At 41.4% G+C, this 16,982-nt stretch overlaps 1 protein-coding gene across 6 annotated transcripts in view; it reads right to left on the bottom strand.

Moving 5' to 3' along the window:
* cacna2d2a (calcium channel, voltage-dependent, alpha 2/delta subunit 2a) overlaps positions 1-16,982 on the bottom strand; it is a 171,667-nt gene that overhangs the window by 8,265 nt on the left and 146,420 nt on the right. For 4 of the 6 annotated variants that reach the window (XM_030420234.1, XM_030420233.1, XM_030420230.1 and 1 more), the window contains 16 exons: positions 14,534-14,583; positions 12,274-12,363; positions 11,109-11,177; positions 10,428-10,502; positions 10,262-10,336; positions 10,050-10,121; positions 9,806-9,877; positions 9,562-9,623; positions 6,812-6,888; positions 5,667-5,681; positions 2,687-2,747; positions 936-1,033; positions 725-815; positions 565-627; positions 285-388; positions 65-163 (listed from right to left, as the gene is read on the bottom strand). In XM_030420234.1, coding sequence (XP_030276094.1) covers positions 65-163; positions 285-388; positions 565-627; positions 725-815; positions 936-1,033; positions 2,687-2,747; positions 5,667-5,681; positions 6,812-6,888; positions 9,562-9,623; positions 9,806-9,877; positions 10,050-10,121; positions 10,262-10,336; positions 10,428-10,502; positions 11,109-11,177; positions 12,274-12,363; positions 14,534-14,583 — 1,173 coding nt within the window. Of the gene's footprint in view, positions 1-64; positions 164-284; positions 389-564; positions 628-724; positions 816-935; positions 1,034-2,686; positions 2,748-5,666; positions 5,682-6,811; positions 6,889-9,561; positions 9,624-9,805; positions 9,878-10,049; positions 10,122-10,261; positions 10,337-10,427; positions 10,503-11,108; positions 11,178-12,273; positions 12,364-14,533; positions 14,584-16,982 lie in introns of those variants that run through there. The other 2 variants (XM_030420231.1, XR_003984362.1) reach the window with 2 other exon arrangements.

The raw sequence follows: 16,982 nt of genomic DNA, 5'->3' as shown, positions 1-16,982 counted from the left end.
CTAAAACGTTTTCTTTAACAATCTCCATCAGGATTTTCTCTCCTCTTTCAGAGCGTGAGCCCACCTGCAGGCTTGATGGTCTTCCCTCCAACTGTGATCTCCACTGCCGTGCTGACCAGGATCCCAATGGTGTCGTTCTCAGGATTCAGCAGCTCGTCCCTGGCTTTAACAGGGAAACAAATAGAGAAACAAGCCACGAGGGGGGGGGTTTAGAAACAAAGAGCCACAACACATTACGAGGCTCGGTGTGAGATATACAACCCGAGACTGAGAGCATCATTCACCTGTTCGATAAGGCGCTCGGAAGATGTAGCCCTTGTTGTCGAGACTGCGGCGGTAATAGCTGGCATTAAATGGCTCAGGGTCTTCCTCCCAGGTCTCCGAAGCCCTGAGATTTAAGAGCACAGACACTGGGGTTGTAAATCCGAGCTATAAGCCTCTTGCTGTACTATCTGCTTAGGGAAACATATCAACTCCTCACAACTCAAAATAAAGTGAGAAACATGACAGATCTACAGAGCAGCTGCTCTCCGGACGCACAGCCTTGACGACGAGTGCACTCACTTGTTCGGAAACACTCTCGTTACGCCACCATCTGTTGCAGCAAACACGGCCAGAAAACCGTATCTAAATGTCAGGAGGGAGAGAAAGAGACAGAAATCAAATCAGATTCGGAGTCAGATCTAAAGATGCGGCTCCCTCAGTGCCGGCTAACCGTACTTACGTGTTCAAGTCTTTATTCTTCCACACTTTCTCCACCAATTGCCGGATGATGCCGGTGTCCAGGATCAGGTTATGAAGGAGCAAGTTGTCACCTAAACAGAATAATAACAACCATCAGATTATGAGTTAATGTCCACATCAGATAGATTTCTCTGTCTGAGTTTTAGGGATTTGCCAAGCCTTGTAAGGGGGTAAGAAGAAGTGAAACTCACATTGTTTGGAGTCCGGTGTCACCTTCTCCATGAGAGCAATGAAGTTGAGCAGGAACTCAGTGTTGTTGTTGGACAGGTCCAGATCATTGCAGTACTCCCTGAGAAACAGACCAGATATTTTAACTCAGAGAAAAGAAGGTTAAAAACAAACACATCCATAAAACAGAAACACTCTGCCTCATTTGTCCTTCATAGAGTGACACAATACAAGAAGTGGGGAAGCACGAATAGATGTGTCACTTGATGCTATCATGAGCAGCATGCATGTCTTAAAGCATGAATTCCAATATGCTCAGGTGGCTGTCAATCCAAACGAAAACGTGGACAGGCATCACAATGAAAGAGTGATTGTATCAGTGTGGTGCAGAGTTCAGGCTTCAGCTGGAGGCGATGAGGGTTTGATAACAAAACAGAACATGCAAAGAGGAGTTCAGTCATTCATTTCATACATACTGGAGCTTTTTTTTTGGTAGTTTCACTTTTAATCGTCCAATATCCATTTTCTTCTTCTTCTTCTTCTTCTTTTTCTTCTTTTATTCACAATTATCTTTCATTCCACTGAAAAACGAATCTAAAGACTCCCGGATGTATTTGTGTATAGGACTGTCACAATAATTACGTTATCATTCACATATTCTCATTGTTTTTGGTGACCTTGATATGGCCGTTGTGTTTAGACGCGTGTTTGTTTACATAAGAGTGTCACCAACATTATAGTCAACATGATGCCATAATAAACAGCAGGCACCTCAGGGAGTTGTCATATCTAATTTATAGTTTTGGATGTGTGGTTTTATCTTATTTAGGATAATTTGAATTATTTTTCCAATACCACTGTCTGAATACTAAGGATTAAAAGTTAATCGCTCCTTCATTGTCAAACCTGTTTTTAATTTAAAAAAATCCAGGAAACAGATTACTTCAGAATTATTATCAATATATCAGCGGCACAAAATGGTCTTAAAATGACAGTAATATTATTCAACACAATTATTTCTGTTTGGACATAAATAAATAAATAAATAAATACGTAAATGGCTCAATAAATAAATGAATATGCCATTAAGTACACCAAAAAAGAAATAGAAAATAAATGAAGGCATCAATTGATTGACTTTTATTGACAGCCCCCTCAGTTACGTAAGGAGGCTTAAACAGATGCAAAAAGGCAAAAGTAGAAATAAAATAGTTAAGTAAAAAAAATGAAAGGAAGATTAAATGGGAAAATGAAATAAATAGTTGAATTATTACAAAAGTAAAGAAAAACAGATGCAATTTAAAGCAGAAATACCACTTTATTTCAATTCTTTTATATTATTAATGGCTACATTTTTTTCCTATTCTACTTTTGGTGCATTTAATGGCATATCAATTTATAAATTGAGCCATTATTTATTTATGTCTTCATTTGATGTCAGCGGTTTCAGTCCTCCATACTTCTGGGACAAAATGCCATCTAGCAAAAAGCAATTATTGTGACAAGTCTATTTGACTAATACAAACATGTGGCGGCATGCAAAGAAGATCTGACGTGGCTTCAATACTTTGTCCTAATGAGGGAAACTAATGAGGTTATGATGAATTTTAGATTCAATTTACACCTTACATGTAAAACAACTACTCAAAAATAAAAGTAAATGAATGAAACCAACCACTTCCACACTGTGCAACTCAACATCACAAAAAAGGCAAAAGACAAGACCAGAAACTGATGACCATCAACGACAGCGAGCGTTCACACACAGAGCTACCTGGGAGCAATGAATACATGTCCTTCAGACTCAAAACTGTTTGGCAGCAGTGATTCAAAATCTGCAACAGAAAGGGGAAGATTATCGGGGAAGAGCAGTGGGCAGAGCAGTGGGGAGTAGTGGGTAAACAGCAGCTGTTCTTCAGAGGTGTGGGGACGCAGGAGGGAGTTTACCATAGCAACAGTGAGGTATCATGGGAACACTAGCGTTAGCCAATATGGTGCCTCAAATAGAACCCGACTCTCAATGGACGACAGCTTTGGTTTCACAAGCACTCACACCTTCTTTTTTTTTCCTTTTTTTGTCTGTCACTTTGTCAACAAGCGTTTTCCGATTCGTTTGGTTTCACGCTAACATGTTTTGGACGTCTGAGAACTGACTTGCGAGACGTGCCGTGTCAGGAAGCAAGTTCTCAGACGGATTGAACACAATGAGTGCTTTCAGATCAGGCAGGCATCAACATGGCCAACTATTGCAGGGGAGAGGTGGGTGAAGGTCCTGATGGAAGTAGTCACCCCTCAGACTGGCAGGAGAGTGGGCTCAGAGAGACACATAATCAGAGGAGATGCATTGCATTGTGAAGGGCATGTCGAGGGGCAACTTAGTATTAATCTATCACAGACAGAGCAGAACACAAGATATCAAGCATCATTAAAGCCTCGACAGGAGAGTCTGCGATGAATCCAACATGTTATTGTCTCATTAGGCCGTGACCTGTGACCGTATACAAGCAGAGAAAAGGTTTCATTTTAGAGCTAAAATAGAGTGCCCAGGTAGTTTTCCGCCCACAATGCCATGCACATCCGGGGTCGGGTTTACTGAGGAAGTGTTGGGCCGTGCCCCTGGCGGTCTGAGGGGTGAGGAGGGAGGGAAACAAGCTGATGGAGACAGGGAGTACAGAGGGACGACACAGGAGTCAGCACCCTGACACCTGACAACATGGGAGGACCTGGGTGGGCAGGACACAGCTCAGCCCTGAAGGGTCAGTCTGCAGGCTGCGACGTCTCCAGCTACTGACGAGATACTACGGCAGCTGACAAATGTTAAGTCGGTAGTTTTTATATTTAGATCAATAGAGAATAGCTACATTAAAATATCATGACCATAAGAGATTCCGTTTGACTCTACTATGAATAAATAACAATACTTATACACATATAGAAGAATCCAGTTAAGTACCAGAAGCAGACAAGGAACTATTACTGCAGCGGTGTCTGACTATGTTACTGAATGAAAGCTGTCCTAAGAAATTAACAATTTTTAAAAAATGTTTTATGTTACGTCACTTTTGACAAGAATGTCCAGAAAAAAATTCACTTATTATGAATATTCATTTCAATCATTAATTATTCCTCAAAGACCTAGATATATTTTAGGGTCACCTGACTGTCCTGTATTTGTTTTGGTTTTTTCTACCCTATTCTAACAGTCTGCATTAAGTTTCAGCCAGGCTTAGTTTAAGTTCCAATTTTATATTGGCCTTGTCTGACAATGGTTACATTTAAAAGAATACAAAAATTAAATTGTGTTTTTTTTTTTCATTCTTTTTTTAATGTGAACTCAGACTGAGCATCAACACCGCAGTTTTTATTTTTAAAAATGAACATGGAGGTTTTATACTTCGAAATTACTATTTGTCTACTTCTGACCTTTCCTAAACAAATTACAGCCATTTATTTTTAGAAAAATAACTATTGTTGTAATCTTGACCCTCTGAGTCACCTGTAGTTGGCATTTTTGTGGCAGATTTATGAAATAATCTTGAATACCTTAAAAAAGAAAAATCATTAATTTCTTAAATTTCTAACTTTTTTACTAATGTTATTCATCTTGAATGATTAAATGCAGCTCTTTTATGATTAGGGTGGCTTGTTAATATAGCAGTGATGGAATGTAGTGTAATTAGGTGCATTTACTTAGTCATGTTACCTATGTCTATATAACACAAATAACACAAAGATCGACATGTGTATGGTACCTTCATTAGTAAGTGGGGGTCACTGCCTACAAGATCAGTCCAACCACCCATGTTGTTGTCGCTGTCAGCAGACCCGAGTCACTACAACTTGCCGCTGCAGTAATGGTGGTGCCGCTAGTAGCGGAACGAACAAATTGGGTTGCCGGATTCGTCTATATGTGCTGATATTATCACAGCTAAGGTGTCAGACTATAATATAACATTTCAGATTAGTGTGTTTGCCTTCCTACATTATGAAATAAGTTACAGCAAACAGTACAAAATATTTTACTCTTACATACAGCTCAACGTGCTCTAAATGTTTTAATTTAAATTAAGTTAAAGTTAATACCTGAGCCCTAGTGTGAGAATTAGTTAAGACATTTATTAACTAATGACACTGTAAGAAAAAGACAGAGTGAAAGAAAAAGAGAGATGGAAGGAGACAAAAGGGTGAAAGAGAAATGGAGAAGGAAGATGAGGAAGAGACAGAAATATAGTCAAAGAAAATGTGAGGAAAGTGAAGGAAAGAGAAAGAGAAAGGAGGCAGACACAACCCATTTGGAGCTATCCACAGAAGGAAAAGGATTAGGAGGAGGAGGACAAAAGACAAGTTTTAACAGAGAACATGAATATCTGTCTTCCTTGGGTGCAGTAGGTGTTTTTTTTTGTTTTTTTTGTTGTGGCTTCTGGAGCAGCGTGGGAGGGAGGAGGGTGAGGTTGGGGGACCGAAGGAGCCATCGTGAGAGATGTGGGATCTGAGCTGCAGCAAGAGGGTGAAGAAGAGAAGGAGGGATAAAAGGAGGAAGAGGAGGAGGAAAAAAGAGGAAAAGGGGAGGAAAAGTCCTGAAGGCAAGACGGGCAGGAACAGAGGCAAGCAGGCTGGGACAGGTGAGGGGAGAAGGGGGAGGGGGAGGGGGAGGGCAGCAGGAAGAGGTTGAGGACGAGAGGTGTGGGAAGGAGGCAGCGGTGGGAAGTAGGAAGTAAAGGTAGGGAACGTGGACCAATATGGAGTATACTTGCCCTTGGTGTATGACACTGTGTGGATCCATCAGAGAAGGAGTGAGCAAGAAAAGAAACAGGGGGTCGGGTGGGAAGGGGGGATCACAGACAATATTTTATTCAATTACTGTTTGAATAAAAATATTGCTTTCTTGAAATAAAGAAACCAATCTAAGTCAAACAAGACAAGAGAGAAAAAAGAAATGAAGAGCAAACATCTTATTTGCAAGAGCAAACGAGGGAACGGAAAACCAACAGAAGAAAGGAAACAAACTGGGAAATCCAGGAAAGGAAAACATTAAAGACAAGTAACTGTGAGAGATAACCATGGTTAAACAAAAAAAAAAAATCAAAATCAAATGAAACAGGAAAAGAGCGGAATAACAGGGTCTGGACAAAGAAAGAATGAGAGAGACACACGTGTGTCCCCATTCAGACCCACAAAAACCCAAACTCCCACATTAGTCGAGCCCTTATCCCGGGCTCAGTGGGAGTTTATATACTGAATGATTCCAAAGCTGAGAGACATCTCACACAATCCAACAAAAAACATTGAATAAAAATTAAAAGAAAATCACACACGTAACAGAAGGAAAAATTCCCCAAATCATAAAACTCATCATAAGGAGTGAAAAGCATGCATATTTTCACAGTTTTTCCAGAACATCAAATACTTTGAACACAGATGCTTCAGAATCATTACTTTGGTGGAGAAGAGGCGAGAGCATTTGGCAAAAAAAATAATAGCACAAAGGTCACCATTATTTTCACCTGAGTAACACAGTAAAACCACAGCTTTCACCTTTCTGTCAGTTCAGTTATTTTTTTCTTCAGCCAATGTGAAGAAAAAACATCACCGGTTTACAGCACAGCATGAAGACAGGAGGGAACAGGGGGCAGTAGAGGAGTCGGGGGACTCAGGTATGAACCTGCCTATCAGAGAGCGTAGAAGAGGGGGGGAGAAGGGGGGAGGGGGCGGGACAGGCGACTCCGCTTTGCACACTCCCTATCGATGATTTTGGAGACCCGGGACGAAAGGACTGAATAAGAGCGTAAGGTCATATTCGGGAGAGAAAGAGAGAGAGGAGAGGAGGAAAGAGTGGACAGAGAGAAAGAGAAGGAGAGAGACAGAGAGTGAAGGATGCTGGGTATTCCTGGGTACTTACACTGCACCTGAAGGATCTGGTCACTCAGGTTGGCCTTGATGTGATTCTCACTATATGTGGGCAGTACCAACCCTAAACTGAGGTAACGAGGCAGAAAAATCAGGAACACATTATAAATGCACAAAAAAACTCTGACATGTAAACATACACTCACTTATAGACACAAGTTTAAAAAGGTTACATCAGATGGTGTCAAAAGAGGCTTCACAAATGTTTTGTGAGGAAAGAAACTGATTAGACACCTCTGTAAGACCCAGCAGTCAGTTTGGTAATTCTTTTTACCAGGAGGATGGACCAAGTTTGTCCCTGCTCTCTCACTCTCTCCACTACTAGGGAATGGAGGGTGGCAGGTTAACAAGGGGGATGGCATTCTTCCTCAACCTGCCTTAAATCTCCTACCGGTTAGACTCAAGTTCAAACACACCCTGACTGAGTCCAAGTTGTTTTTTGGAATCGGAAGTGACCATATTTTGGTGGAGGGTGGAAGGTGGAGCTGGAGAGGATTTGGTCCAACTAAAAACTCAAGGACACGCCTTGGGAATGACTTGTCAATCACAAGGTAGCCACGCCCTAAAGCATGCCTGCGTTATCATCTAGTTTACTCTAAATGAGGACCATCATTTGTTTAATGATGATGCTGTATGAGGAAGACTTAAAACTAGTGATTGGCATCACTCATTGGAGAGCTGTTTACTGAGGTAATAAATCAAGTAAGAAGAGGAATCACTTTCTCATACGCTTTGATACAGACTCATTTTGAAATAACGAGAGTTGCCCCCTGTGGGCCATTAGAAAGAATGCAGGTTTAAGACACTTCTACATTGGCTTCACTTTTCAGACCCTGAAGCTCCATCCATTTGTGTACGGTATATGATTAGAGCTGAAAAGAGACAATGAATGCAAACAACAAGCAAACTACACATAGTAGCTTTAAATACTGTATGAACTTAAGGGCTATTAGTTATGATTTTATAGGACGAGCAGAAAGCTAGAAAATGTGAGGACCTCATCTTTGAGCTGATTCCCACATGTGCTCAAATCAGATAGGTACTTGATGCTGTGAGGAGGTCAAAGCATGACTGTTCCCAGGCAAAGTAACTGTGTTTGTATCAAATGCCTTCTGTTCTACATCGAACATGTTTGTTATCTATGACACATGGCTGATTTTGTCACTGTTCAGCAACATGTAGAATGTGAAATATGAGTGCTGCTGGTAGTTTTATCTGCATTTTTATAGAAAACCAAATGTGGATCAATTAGTATTAAATTGGCGTTTACAGGCTTTTTAGCCACTTATGGGAAGAACAACAAGCTGTAAACAAAACACTGACATATTATCACCTTATAAAGCCGATATGGTGAATTTGGCAGCAAACAGTGGCCCATTCACGTCCAGCAGACACAGAGCAACAGGAGCATTCATTTGGAGTTGTGATTTCTGCCACACAATTAATATAACTTAAACATTCTCCCTTCTTTAGCGCTTGTTAGGTCTCCCAAAAGTAATAGGGGAAAATCTGGCTCAGCTGATAAATATTCCCCTATGTTCACCGACCAGTTGCTAACATTATTTGCCACTTGGTGCTGGGCTGGTACCAGAAGGTGGATTTATCAGAACCTTTTTTTCTGAAAACAGCTGATGGGAGCACTGAGGTTGGAAAACTAAAACAATGAGCTATAAATCTTAGTAGAGCTGAGCAGAACTGCAGCGAAGCTTGTCAGAACGAGGGCCTCTTTTATATTACACGCATGTTATCATTCGATAAATTTTAAATATAAGAATATGGGCAGATTTATGTTTCAGTTTCTGTCCAAGGTTGAAATGTTACATGCAAATTATCCAAATAAAAGAGAAAGAGTTCCACTTTGTATTATTACATCAGCATGGAACTGTTGACTGATCTAAATATTGCTTTTTATAACTAAATATTTACTCTAAAGATAGAAAAAAAATGTCTCATCTCTTAATCTGTGGTGCCATTGATAACTAAAATATAACTCTGTAAGAGGATTAATCGGAACAGATAGAAAATAAGGCTGAACTGAGCTACAGCTACAGTTGACTATCTCTAATATAAAGCTAATTTAGATCTAAAGAAACATTCAAAGCAAGCCTCATATCCTGCCCTGAACTCTAAAGTGTAAGAATCATGACAGATCAAAGCTTTCAGTGTCTGCTTAGAGTCAGATTTGACTGGTAGAGACCACACCAGTAACACACAAGGATTGTTAAATACACTGGAATTTTGCTTTGAGTTGAATATTAAGAGAATTGTGCAGAAGGCCTCACAGTCTCAGCCAGGACCAGGCACACTGCCAGCAGATGTAATAAAAAACACACATCAGACATTTGTAGGACTATTGAATATCATAAACTGTAATTTGCTAAGTGTTGCCTGGGGGAAATGTCATTATGATGCAACCTCGACTGTTCAAGCAAGTTTTGAAATGAATAAACTGTGCAGTTAATTTGTGCTTAGAGTACTGCGAAGAGAAACTGTTCTTTAATTCGGGTGATTCAGATGAATCACTGAATGCAAATATGGAAGGCGAGAGTGCGAGTAGCCGTTATTCAGTGCTAAGTCTGTTCCAAATGTGTGATAGTAAATAGCTGGTTGATGAATAACAGCTGTCGAAATGTGAGACTTGTGACTCAATCTGGACGAACTGAAAGAATCAAAGTTGGACTTCACTCACGGGTTCAGGTTTCTTTTTTCGCCTGAGGTCAAGTGATTTGATCTAAAACCTACCTGTAATCTGTCCCCTCCACAGGCGTCCACGTGTACGTCCGCAGGGCCTCGTCGATGTATCTCTGTGGACAACCACAAACAGACTCTGATGAGTAACCCTGTCGCGTCCTCAGCGCATGTCTTTCCCCATAATTGGAGTGAAACAACGGATCCCCAACATACTGAGTGATTCAAATTCATTACAACGCCATTCAGGAAGGTGCTACTTTGGATCATGATTGAGTCTCATATATTGATGACTTGCCTCATCAACTGACTTAATGAGCGTCTTGATTTTCCTTTGCCCTGATTTGCCATCAATCATTTGTCGACGGATCTGAAAGGCGCGAGAGCGTGTGAGAGAGAGAAAGGGAGAGAGTGATGCTGCAGCGTGAGAAGGCATACTGATACACTGGAACGTGCCAAATAAAATCATCAGATGAAATATATAATAAATACAAGAGCTGATAGTAATGATGATGTTGCAGTGTTTTTTGTTTTTTTTTTACCTCCTCCTTGTTGTTGTCTTCCAGCTCTGCATCCAGAAAGTCCAAAGTGACGGGCTCCCTGAAGTTAATGATCTAAAAAAAAGAGAGAAAGCAGGAGAAGATGAAGGAGGAGGGTTAACAACAGTTCGCAGGAATAACATCCAAATTTAACTTCAGAATCAGAAGCTGCTAAACTCATTAGAATCTGGGCCTGCGTTTGTAGTTGGACCTACTTTGGGTCGCAGGTTGGGGTGCAGCAGTACGTAGCCGTTTGGGTCGATGGCGAATGTGTAGCCATTAGCTCCGAGCTGCACAGAAAAAGAGTGATTGAAGATGGCGTTCCACAATCATCAATATAAAAGTGATCTGAGAGCAATATTGAGAGGACAACATGCTCACTCTGTAGGTAGGAGTCTTCTTTTTGATTTCGTTAATTGCAATATCAACTCCCATGACTCCGAGGATGAGCTGGTTCTGTAGGAAGAACATATGAGATAATTATGAGCAATTTATCCACAAACAGCACAGCACAGGCATCGGAGATTCAGGGCCAGTAGCTGTGCTAGAGATTACTAAGAAAATCTCCATGCCATCTTTGACTTATCGCTTTATGTGCAATCTGTATTTTTTACAGTCTATCTTAAACTGAGTCGGTTTGCAGCAGCATCACTGCTTTAAGCCTGTGTGATAAGCCCAGAGTAAATACTTTGGTCATGGATAGTGGAAGCTGGATGAATCTGTGCTCCATGGCTGATAAAAGACACTCAGATGTGTGCTTGTGATGTCTGCTGTCACCTCAGGGGGGAGGTGTTGCCTTGAAGAGCGGCAGCTGGGCGGACGCCATTATAAAAATGACTGATGATGGTTCAACGACAACGGTGCAAAATAAAACTATGTTCGAATAACCTCACACATGTATCGCTTAACAACATAAATGACAACAAAACACTGTTCTTACATGATGATGAAGGCAAAGATGTTAAAACAATGGCTCAGCGGGGGGGGCATGAGTCATACTGTGTGCTTTGTAAGTGAAAAAACGTCCAGCTATTTTAAGTTCCATATCTATGTTGTCTTTACCTGAGAGCTTACAGTATCAGCAGTGAGGTTGAAGACTGGCATCGTTCCAGTGATGACGAGGCCCAAACCCTGATGAAACACGTTCGAAATGTAATTAAAAACGTTTTGTTGCGTTTCAATAGAACTTCACAAATTGTATAATTAAAAATACAAACCCATAAGCACAAGAAGCAGTATTTAAATCAACTGAGCAACTTAACTTAAGCTTAGAAAAAAATTTAAATGGACATTGTATAAACTCAAAGGTTGAAAGACCTCACAAATTAAAATGTTAGACAATTTAGTGACTTTAAAGGCCTAATGTCTTTAAAATTGTATGAAATAAATTTAAAGGGCCTGCAGTAAGTTGTTTTATAATTCAGTTGTCGGTCATTCCTGGTGGTCTAAAATGTGTGACGACAGAATAATTATAAAGAATAAGAGTTCATGACCTGAATTTAGCCAAATATAAGATAAGAGATGAGATAAGACAGAAACTTTATTAATCCCAAAAAAACAATGACTTAAACCAAACATTGTTTCAGAAAATATCTTTAAAGGTCCTGAATGCCAAATTGGGCCCCACGAGTGGTCGCAGTTCAGCACCAGCTTTTTAGACCAAATCAAACCGGTCTGTCGCCCAGACCTCCCCGCTCCCTTCACACACCCCGCCCTGTCTACCCCCACTGTTCTCAGCAGCCCAGTGGAAGCTCCCCCTCAACATAGCAGATAACAGAATTAAGTTACTTTTATGGACAATGTCAAGTGACGATGTCAGTACATTAGGCAAACGAGATGATTTACATATCCGCTATTTTTTGCTTCAGTAACTAGCAGAGCGAACGAGAGGTGGGTGCCGGCAGGTGGACAGTAAAGGCACGTTGAGTGTTTGTGTTCTGACTTGCATGAAAATACTCAGTAGCCCAAGTTGGCGGTTTTCTTAACACGCACGTTTTGTTACACTGGCTGAGAGGCAGTGTGACTCTCTGCTCAGGACGTCTTTAGTTCACTGTATGTTAACATGGCAAATAGTTGTTTCCTGACATCTAGAATGAGGCTGAATGTTGTATATTGGACATTCGTTAAGGATTTATACATCTAATATCGCAAATGGAGTAAATAATCAAACGCAAATTTAGAAAGACTCATTACTCTTGGGGTCAATGACATAAAATGCCTCCCTCACCAGAGCATCCTGGTAGACGTTCGTCCACTGCACCTGCTTGGCTTTATTCCCAGCCAGCACCATGGGACGACCCAGGACATCCAGGTACTCCTGCAGCAGCAAAAAAATCCCACACAATAAACACACATAATCAAACAGACGTTTACAGTGCTTGTCATGTACTGGTATTAAAAGGCAGAGAGCTGGAAGAGCCGTCCAACGTTCATCTGTCATAAAACTATAAGACCCTGACCGGCCTCCTCTCTGTCACCACATAAACCAGTGGGCCACCATCAGCAGCAGCATCCCAGTCCTGCCGAGCCATAAAGCCTCCAGTCCTGACACACTCAAGGCCGTTTTTCATCATTATGAAGGAGCTATTAAAAACACATTAGGGGTGTCAATGGCACGACGTGCAAACAGGCCATTCTCCCAGAGGCACTACTGTCATCGCCAGCACTGTGAGAATGTCCCACAGCGATGGTGAATAGAGGTGAGGGGTTAAGTCTACTGCTAATACATCAAATTCACTATATTCCTCTGTTCTCAGGAGCCACCACGCACAACAGCTGAGATGTCTTTCTATTGTAAACAACCTATTGATCCTTCTCACTTTGGAGAGGGTGTGTAATTGGTAAAATTATTGAGTGAGTGACCTTGTGACATATGAAGCGACCGCACAGTTTGGAGCAAACAGAAGCCTGCCGAGGGGGACGGGACGTTTGCACTGTGAGATTTCATTGCCTTGTTATTATAAAGACCAGAGACAGATAAATTATTCTCCCATTAAAGCGACTGAGTAATATTCTGCGAACATTTACAAAAGCTCTAAATTATCCAATTCAGCTGTTGGTGGGACCAAATGTCCATCTATGTATCGACACAACATATTCAAAATAAAAAACTGCAGCTCTCTCTGGGGTTAAATGTTAATTCTCATGATATTTTCAGAAGCGGACAAATTTTCATCCATTTTGCAGCAAAAAAAAGGAAACATAATGCAGGTTTCTGACCCCTGTGCTGATCCTCGATCCACAAAAGGGGCGCCCTGTGTAAGCACACAGATATTTCAGTATTATGCTTTTCGACCGTTTGTTTTTCCATCGCCTGAACAGTGAGGTGCTGACAGGCGTAACCTATTCTATTATTAGCTCAATAAAAGTCTGGTTTAATGCGCCACAGGGAGATATTCCATCAGGACAATGACAGCCAGACCTTTTCACGGGATATAGGGGAAATTTTCCGCCTGGCTAGAACAATCAAGGAAACATAAAAAGTCAGCAACTGGAGATGTGTGCTCTGAAGGAATCGGAGCCGCGTAGACTCCAGCAGCATCCCTGCATGTTGATTAAATGTTATTGTCTCCCTGGACACCGTAACAGCCACAGTCTCATCAGTACGTTCCCTCTAAAGACCAACACCCTAACTAAAGCTTGCTATTGTTGCTCCACTGACATCCTGTAGAGGCCAGAATGGATGCAGTAAATCACGACCATGCAGAGACACAAAATATAGTACCACTTATTTAAAAAAAACTACTCCACTCTTCCTACATAATCGCATGACTCAGGATTGTATGAATAACAACATTTTTGCCATCTGTGGTCGATCTGTTATCTGTAGTCGAGTGAGACTCTGTGATGAGTGTGTGATGTTGAAGGGCAGAGTACGATTAAATACTGAGTCTTCTGGGCCTATACGGAGAGTTGTAGTCACCCACCTTCAGAAAACCTATTAGAGTAAGTGGCAGTCCTCAGAATATAAATATGCCAGAGTTAATGGAACAGCTGACAGTATATTCTGGGGCCTGATCGCTCACCGGGGCTGAGGGTGGGTGGGTGAGCGGAGGAGGGAAGGTTGGGGTGTGTAGTGGCTCCCTCCACCTTCCAGCGACTGAGTCAATTTCTACAGCTGGAATGAGGTTATCCCAAGGGCCTCTAGAAACTCGTAGTGCCTCAAGCAAGTGAAGGGGGGTTGTCAGGACCATGGGTGTGTAAGGAACCGGAGTTGTGTGTGAAAAGAAAAGATCTGAAAGTCTTTACTTTAGAGCGTCAAGAAACATTAAACTCCTTGTTATCACTCCATCTCTGACTCTGATCCATTGTATCATCTCATGTCCCTTTGTAATTGAATACTTAAAAGCATATCTACAATCTGTATAATTATCATGAAAGCAACTATGAAGGAAGAACGAACGAGCATCTTGATTTTAATTGCCTTTTTTTTTTTTTGCCGACTTCACGAAGGTGTATTCAGCTTGCATGCACTCCATATATCTTACCTGGGTGTTGATTCTGATGGCTCCAATTGATGGAATTTCAAAGTAGTAACCTGAAGATTAAGAAAAGAGAATCAATACACTATTCCAACAGAGGGCTGCTGTGTGCAGACTGCTTCACGGTGCCTTGCTGGTGACATTCTCGAGAGTTAAACAGTCACAGTGTGTACAGAAGTGATCCATTTGTAGATAGGAGACTAATCTCTTCCATGTTATTAGCTACATGTAAAACCATCATCTCCAGCTCGTGATGCTGTGCCAAGCAGACAGGATAGAAATGTGGCCATTGACCTCTCCACACTCGTAGTTTTGCTGCAGGATGTAAATGCGGAGGCTCATTGGGAATGCTGAGCCCCAGGCACTGCTGCTGCTGATTAGGAATGGAGGAGAGTGACCGACTGGGTCAATAACCACGCTGCTCCCCAAGTTATTAAAGCCATGAGTGTTTATACAAAGAGCCGCGAAATTGAGACAGCATCCCCAGAATGTTAAAAGGCAGAGATGACTCTCATTATTTTGATACATTATGCACTTTGCCACAGTGGTTTGTGTCGAGATTTACCTTCTCTGTCTCATTCATTTGCACACATGAGCATGCCAACACTGCAACCGCATTCACACACGTATACATTTCACAACACAATCAATGGCTCACACACACACGTACCAACACCACCCCCCGCCCCCGTCCCCCCACACACATGCAGGGCAAAGCTATTTGTCATAGTTTTGTGCAGAGCAGTAGTTTGTTCCAGTGCTTGTGGCAACATGCCAGAGAGGTGGCATCAGTGGTTGTAGGGCAAAGCCCGGCGAGAGGTGATGACAGGAATAGAGAGGTGGTAACTATAAATGTGTGACTGTCATGTAGATCTACAGGTTAATGACAGGGGGCCGCTGTGTGAGGGGCGATTATGAATTTAATCAATAACCTATTTCCATTGTGGAACATAAGGCCTCTGATGTCAGCTGTCCTCAAGTGTCATCATATACTGTGCCTTTTTTAACAAGATGGGGTTTGTGCTTACCTTATAAAGTCATTGTTATGTAGGTTAGGTATAAAGTTTATGCTGTGTCAAGTATGAGCTTGCATTTTCTTTCCACAGTATGTGAACCAGCATGCACTACTTTCTATTCATAGTCAGTTTTCTTATCAAGATTGTTGTTGAGACACCATCTGAACATAAACAAGTTTACCCTACAAACTTCCAAAACAAATTTCTTGCCAAGATTAAAGGGACAGTTCACCTGAAAAATCAGAAACACTTATGTTTAATCCTACCTGTAGTGCTTCTTATCATCTAGACTGTTTTGGTGCAAGTCACTGCCCTCTCTTGAACTACAACTGCCAAACGTATCACAATGCAAAAGGAAGCATATATCCAATCATGGACATGAGTCTAACTGATTATGCCAACTACTTTAGCTAATGTTACAGCTCAGCTGAGGAGGACACCATTAAAGTCCTCATTTAGGTCCTGCACTGTCACAAGCATGAGCCGCTTGTCCACTTTTGCATGGTTGGCAGGCATGGTTTGACAAAAAGACAATAGTTCCAATGTCGAGACTGCTTACAACAAGGTCTGTGGATTCTCTTGAGTTTGTGCGTCATGATTTATGCAAAGAGACACTGCTGTTGAGTTTTCAAATGTATTTTTGGCACTTTGAGCACCACAAGCAGAGTGCCATCCAGTTCAATTGAATGTGAGAGAAGGTGGAAATCTCCATTGGCCGATATCTCCAAAACTCAGCAACTTACACAAAAACAATCTAGATCAGGGGTCACTGACCTCCGTGGGACTCAGAGTTACCTCAAGGAAACACACTGATATGGAAGGCAACTTGTTTTATAAAATCCCCTGTCCTTCCGTCATCCACGTGTGAAAGAAGCTAACTATGAAGGCAATCAAAACTAACATGCACCGTAAGACAATGCAACAACCAGCTGCGCATACACGTTTGTACAAAACAACAGCATAAGAAGGCCTACATTCAATAGGAGAGGTGTCATCATAATCAGTGTGTGTACAGGAGGAATGCAATACCACAGAGTATCTCTCAATGTCTATTGAGCATTTGTGGTTGACTGGAGACAGGAGGAGAGAAGCGAGGGCAGACTGTACACTAGTAAAGCGTTTCTGGATCACTGGATAAATAACACTACAGGTAAAAGAAAAATACATACTTTTGATTTTGGTGTCGACTGTCCCTTCAAGTTATTAAGGGGTTTTTCTTCAATTATGGATGACCATCATAAATCTAAGAGAGAATTCCTAGTTACGGATTATGAAAGGTACTTTTGTGCAAGTATTAGGATTGCCAATGCAGCATATCATATTTGCTGCTTTCATCCTCCATTTCACCTACTTTTATGAAGATAACTCTCCCCTCTGTTTTGGATTTTGTATCACTGAGAGAAAGCATGGAGAAATGCTTCCATTGTCCTCAGAGTCAC

Source organism: Sparus aurata, chromosome 6, assembly GCF_900880675.1.
Source record: "Sparus aurata chromosome 6, fSpaAur1.1, whole genome shotgun sequence".
NCBI classification, from domain to species: domain Eukaryota; kingdom Metazoa; phylum Chordata; class Actinopteri; order Spariformes; family Sparidae; genus Sparus; species Sparus aurata.
This window is presented reverse-complemented; position numbering and strand designations above follow the sequence as displayed.